The sequence below is a fragment of the Pteropus medius genome, unplaced genomic scaffold, assembly GCF_902729225.1.
Source record: "Pteropus medius unplaced genomic scaffold, Ma_sr-lr_union100, whole genome shotgun sequence".
Taxonomy (NCBI): Eukaryota; Metazoa; Chordata; class Mammalia; order Chiroptera; family Pteropodidae; genus Pteropus; species Pteropus medius.
Window position 1 is genome coordinate 18,320,323 of NW_024349801.1, and position 6,263 is coordinate 18,326,585.

At 49.1% G+C, this 6,263-nt stretch overlaps 1 protein-coding gene across 1 annotated transcript; it reads right to left on the reverse strand.

Moving 5' to 3' along the window:
* Nucleotides 1-474: 474 nt before the first annotated feature.
* On the reverse strand, nt 475-2,381 carry CIAO2B (cytosolic iron-sulfur assembly component 2B). The gene is made up of 5 exons (XM_039888901.1): nt 2,195-2,381; nt 1,959-2,038; nt 1,572-1,697; nt 1,093-1,138; nt 475-687 (listed from the first exon to the last, which is right to left on the reverse strand). Exons 1-5 carry the CDS (start codon nt 2,340-2,342, stop codon nt 590-592), a joined length of 498 nt encoding a protein of 165 aa, XP_039744835.1. The 5' UTR covers nt 2,343-2,381; the 3' UTR covers nt 475-589.
* Nucleotides 2,382-6,263: the final 3,882 nt, after the last annotated feature.

Here is a 6,263-nt window from a genome sequence, read left to right on the forward strand (position 1 = left end):
CCAAATGTAATACACGAACCTTGATGGAAGCCTGATTAAAAAACAACTATGAATGACATTTTGGGGGAAGTCATAGAGGACTCAATATTTGATGGTATTAGGGAATTGTTCTTTTTTTGGCTAGATAACACTACTGTGGTTATCTTGAAACACAGGATAAAGTATTTAGGAGTGAAAGGTCATGTGTCTACAGCTTACTCTCAAATATATTTATATTACACAAACATAAATAAAGCCAATGTTACAACATATTAACAACTGTTGAATCTAGGTGGTGAGTATAGGTGAATCTAGGTGTGTTCATTACACTACTCTTTAATGTTTTGGTATACTTGCAACTTTTCTTAATCAAATCATTGGGAGAAATTTTTTAAATGAACTGCACCTCATTGACCGAGTCTGTATAGGCACTCACTACCGCCCCCTAAACCCAGAGTGACCTCTACCAAGATGAAAGACTCTAAGGCACGCTTGAGAAATGAATATAAATTAAGGGTTTATTACAAAATGCAAAATGTTTCTCATTGTCAGTGATTCCAGAAAACAAGGCCATGAGCCATGGGTGGGGCTGGGGGCAAAGAGCCAGGGCTCAGGAGCGGGCCGAAAGGCACTGGTTCACAACCTCCAGCAGATGAGTGTTCTCCAGAGCGGCTGCCACCCGCTCCTTATCTGCAAGCTGCTTGTTCACTGGGTGGAAAAGAGGGAGTGGTGAAATATATGCATACTCCCACCAACAAACTCCCCTGCCTCCTTCTCCATCACTTCCTTCCCAGGACCACGAACCTTGATCAGGCTACCCCAACCACCTGAGCCCACACTCTCTCAGCTTCTGGGACCCCTCCCACCTGGCTGTTCATTTCTGCCTCCTATATTATAAAGCCTGATAAACCCTGGTGCTGTGTAGTTAGGAGAGGGAGAGGATGGGAATGGGGGAATACAGTAAGCACAGGAGACTCAAGTCAGTCTAGCTTCAGTCTAGGCTGCTACCTCCACTAAGGAGTCACCCACCCAGCATCCCATCTTGCCCCATAAACCACCATGGCAAGCGGGGGAAGCCTCAAGGCCAATGCCTCAACACCAGCTCACACTTACCTGCATGCTCTGAGGCGTGGGTCCCTGGTGTAATGTGCACATCCATCTGGGAGGGAGAGAGGACGAGCCTGTCTACCCTCTTCACTCTCCCCCACTCACCACTTCCAGCTGATGCTTCTTCCTAATCATGCCTCTGGTCTCTGGCCCTTCTAATACACCCCAAACCCATCCATAGTCACTCCATCTCTACCCAAAGGACTGGCCAACTGCTGTTGAAGGCCTGTCTGTGCCCCATCCCTGTTCCAAACCTATTTACAGTGCCCTACTGCCATTCTTGCCACACTCACCACTCTTCTGCACTTGCAGCTCAGGTCTTTATTCTTGTTGTCCCATTCAATTGGAAAGCCTCCTCCCAGTTTCATCTCTGCTAGCTGGGATCCTTCTAGGTCTCACTCTGACGTTCATGTTCATGCTCTCATGAACTCCTCAGTAGAAGATGCTTACCCCTGTCTCGTCCCCAGGGCTCAGTTCCAACTTACCTTGAAACGCTGGGGAAGGGATCGCAAAAGCTTGACTTTGATGGACAGACCAATAAGGGTGGCCATGCTGCAGTGAGGAATGGTGGGTGTGAAGGCCACAGCCACTGTGCTCTCAGGGTCGCTCACCTGGTTGGGAGGGAGGGTGGGCAATGTAAGGAGTCATGCGCCTTTCAGCCCAGAGACCCTCTTAATTTTTTGCACCAGGCAAGTCGTCTAACCTCTATGGACCTCAGTTTCCTCATCCATAAAATGGGCACACCAATCCCCTCTTCCAAAAGATCCCCTGAAGAGTCCCTGAGCTGAGAGAGCACCAGCCCCTTAGGGCACGGCTGAGCTTTTCTGATTCTCTCAAACAAGTTGCTCCCCTGGGACTCTGGAGTGACTCACCTGAACCCGGACTTGCTCTACTACGTTCAATTCTTCTAGCGTCAGTGGATGCTCCGGGTCATTGATGGAGCGAATCAGATGTGGCAAGTAAAGGAAAGAGGACTTTGCGCCTTTGCCCAATCAGAGCCCTCCTCCGGGGATGCCTGGCCCTGATACAGCTCCAACAACTATTGGACATCACTTCATTGCCCCCCTCCCGGCTCAAGAACCAGCCCGCGCCCGTCAGCAGCGGATATCGAAGATCTCGCGCGCATCGATGCTGTCTGGAACCTGCTCGTCCTCCTCGCCCTCTGTCACCGGCCGCTCCCCAGAGCGCTCGTAGATGAGAGGGTTAGCGTTTTCCAGGAGGCCGCCCCCCACCCCGACGCCGCCGCCGCCCACCATCGCGGAACCTCTACGGACCTCAGTCGGCGTGCACTTCCGCTATTAACGGCGCACTTCCGGGGAACTGGAAGGGGGCGTGGCTGGGCAACGGAGTCGTGTGAGGGACACGCAGTGCTTCCAGCAGTCGGCCTAGGTTTTGTATGGCGCGTTGGTCTCTGCGCGCTCTCTACGCCGACCCGGGAAGACGCGACCTTTCCACCAAAGGCGGCGATGGGCGGTGCTAACCCGTAGCGTGCTGGACGGCGGAGGCCAAGGCCGGTTCTCGGGGGCACTGAAGACCCTCCTGAGACTGAGCCAGGTGTATCTTCAGGCACCACTTGCTTGGAAGTCGGCCCCTTAGGCTGAGCAGGCACTCCTGCACCGAGTTGCCTCTATTCTGGCATGGTTCGGTGCCTTGCTGGGTCCCAATAGTTCAGACCAGAAGGCGTTCTTTAAATGTTTGTCAGCGAATAAATGACCGTGAACTCGATATTGGCGGGAAGTGGCGAGAGGGAAAGCCACGGGGTGGGATTGGGAGTGTCTTTAAGGTAAGCGCCACAGTCACCTGTGCATTTCAGAAGGCAGGCTACGGCCGAGTAGGGGGGGACCCTCGGAGGCCCTCAGATTAGGGACAGACAATAAGCGGATGAGGAACCTTGAAGGCAGACCCAGAAAACATCCCTGAAAGCTAGGAGGAACTTTCAGGATGAAGAGCAGTCACACCTCCTTGCCTTTCTTCACGTGGTTCCCTTCACTCTGAACGAAGGTTGTTCCCATTTCTCTATCAATGGGAATCTTGATGATGCACCTCTTTATGGAAGCTCTCCTGGGTTCCTTATTTCTTCCCTTCTCTTCCCTTTTCCCGGCTTATTGCTCCTTCTCTCATACCCAAAATACCCTTGTCAGGCCCGTGACTATAAGGATAGTGAACTCAAGTTTGAGGAAAGGGTTCTTGGTATTGCAGAGGGGCTTGCAGAAGCCTCGCGGCCCCTTCCCAAATGGCCTAAGGGGGCTCAGGCAGAGAAGAAGTAGCGGCGCCAGTGCCTACCTGACACTGGCCTTTGCCTGCTCAGTGCCCCTCTCCTGCCAAACACACCTGTCTCCCGCGCGCCCCGCCTTCTCGCTGCCCAGTCCAAACTCCCGATCTGAGAAAAGTACTCACTAATCAGCGGCTGTACGGGCCCCTGGGCAGTCTCTCGGTGAAAAGCAGTATGCCCTCTGTGAGCCGACCATGAAGCTGGACAGACTTCGCACAGGGTGGAGTACCGTGGCCAGTGGACTCCTGCTTCTCTTCGTTCGGGATCAGGGTGAGGCTCCCGCGGGTATGGCAGGTACCGGGGTCTGACTTGCCAAAGTCTGCAGAGACAGGAACTGAGGCTGCCAGAAGAGAGGCGCCAGGAAGGAGAGAGCCGGTGGAGAACTACAGCGTAGGAACCTTGAGCCCGGATGTTGGCCCTCTGAGGCTCAGAGAGGGTTGTCGGAGGACACACAACCTCGAGGGGCGAGGTTTCTGAATAGCGCTTTGCGACATGTACCTCCTAATGTTTGTGGTGGAGATGGTGCTGCCTGTGTGTAATAATAATATTTCCCCCCTCCTATCCTGCTCAGGGTGTTGTGCCTTTGGCCAGAGGGGTGCACTGGCACCCACTTAGTGCCCCTCCAAAGGAGCCCCAGGCAAGGTTACTGGCCCTCTGGGAATCAGACTCTAGAAGCCCCTGCCCTCTCCAAGCCTATTGGAGAAGCTTCTGTGTCCTCTTTACCCCATGCACCTGCCCACGAGAGAGGGCATGTCTTGGCCTCCAGATCAAAGGTGATCTGGCTTTGTGCTAGCTCTGGGTTATGCGGATTCCATGCCTAGGGTGTTTGCAGCTCCTGCACCCCATCTTGTGGGGCATAGTCCTGTTACTATCCTTCCCCTTCCCAGTCGAATCTGCCCCAGAAGCATTCACACTCATCCCTCCCCCATGGCCCACCCTGGAGGGCTTCCGTCCTTACTGGCCAGCTGACCAATATCTCTGAATTCACCAGGACCTTCCAGCACAACTATCTGCTAAGCCTCACTGATGCCTCGCTTTAAAAATGTTAATATTTTGGATTGGACCCATGTTCAGAAAGAAAGAAATGACAAAACCATCTGAGGGCACAGGTGATAGGTCTGGCTCCCTACTGTCCTACCAGTCCTTGCTCCTTCACAGTGACCATCAAGGTTCCCAGGGCCTTCCACACATTGTCTAGGACTTTGCCCAAGAATGGATGTGTACATGCATCCTTGGTTTTCACCTAAATAGTCAAAATTCCCTCCCTTTGTGGCACTCTGCTTTTCTATTTCCCTACACAGGGTGACCTCTCCACATGGTAAAGCTTCTGCATACTGTTTAATGGAAGGGCTTCTCTTCAAAGAATTACCCTTGATGTAACTGGCTCCTGATCAGAGACATTTCAGCAGGTTTATCCTTTGCTATAAAAAACATCATTCATTAGAGATTGGTGGCGGCAGTGAGCTACATGGACAGACATCACATCTGCAAGGAACTGTGTATAAACAGCATGTTACTCAGGAGAGGAGTTGCCCTTTTGACTCGGAAAGGCATTGCTCAATTGCCCTCTTACTGTGACCTTACCCAAACCAGGTGGCATCAATCATGCTGACCCATGTCTGATAAGTATAGGGTAGTATATAACTCCCTGAGGATATTTCTTTTCATTTTTTACTTTTTATTATGAAACCAGGCTCAGATCCTCCAAATTCTGCAGAGGCAGAACCTGAGCCTGCAGGAGAGAAGACACCAAAGAGGTGGGAGTCAGTAGAGATAACAACACTGAGAAACCCAGGGGGCCTGACTAGCTGCCTCCCTGGACCGTGAGGCACAGAGAGGGTCGGTGCTGCCCAAGGCCACACAGCACTGAGGGGCTCCCTGTATGAGGTAGAGTATAACATAACAAACCCAATTCACCAATAATCTACCTTCAACAATGATCAAAAACCTAGGTTTGTCTGGACTACCACCTCTCTCATGCACTATTATTTGAAAAAAATTCTGAACATATCATCTGTAATTTTTTATCATGTCCTACTAAAAACAGGTCTGTGTACATATATATACACATATACATAAAATCAAATATCTAGTCAAATGTTCTTATTATCTATAAATGATATTTATAAGGTTTTTTAAAAATTGGTGTTCGAATAAGGCCCACACTTTGAAAACTGGTAGATGTGGTTCTTTTTTTAATAACAGCTTTGAGATATAATTCACATAGCTTACCATTCACCCATTTAAAATACATAATTCAATTGTTTTTAGTATATTCACAGAGTTCACTACATCAATTCCCCTTTTCCCTCCAACATGTGGTCCTTTGTAACTAGCTTCTTTCACTAAAAGAAGGTTCATCTATGTTGTAGCATATTCAGTACTTCTTTTTATTGCTGAACAATATTCCATTGTAAGGATATGATACATTTTATTGATCCCTTTATTAATCAATGGACATTTAGATTATTTTCACTTTCAGCTGTTATAAATAATTGTGCTGTGAACATTCATGTACAAGTTTTTGTGTGGACATACATTTTCAGTCCTCTTGGGTTTATACCTTGGAGTGGAAGTGCTGCGTCATATGATAACTCTGTGTTTAACCATTTCAAGAAGTGCCAGACTATTTTCCAGAGCATCTGCACTGTTCTACCTTCTCACCAACAATGTATGAAGGTTCCAGTTTTTCAACATCCTTACCAATATATGTTATTATTTATCTTTTTGATGTGCTTCATGAGTCTCTTCCAATCATCAGATTTCTTCTCTGCGTCTCTTTCATTTGCCTTGTAATTTTGTTGTGTTGAAGAAATCAGTTTATTTGTTCTGGAGAGGATCCCAGAGTTTGGGTTTGCCAACTACATCCCAGTGGTGTTTTTTAACTGTTTCTCTGTCCCCTGTA

What these genes read in the sequence shown, in the direction of transcription:
- CIAO2B (XM_039888901.1), bottom strand. Translation starts at nt 2,342, where the DNA reads ATGGTGGGCGGCGGCGGCGTCGGGGTGGGGGGCGGCCTCCTGGAAAAC. An exon ending in TAGAGCAAGTCCGGGTTCAG is followed by an intron (nt 1,698 to 1,958) that starts GTGAGTCACTCC and finishes CCTCCCAACCAG; the next exon opens with GTGAGCGACCCTGAGAGCAC. An exon ending in CCACGCCTCAGAGCATGCAG is followed by an intron (nt 688 to 1,092) that starts GTAAGTGTGAGC and finishes TTTTCCACCCAG; the next exon opens with TGAACAAGCAGCTTGCAGAT.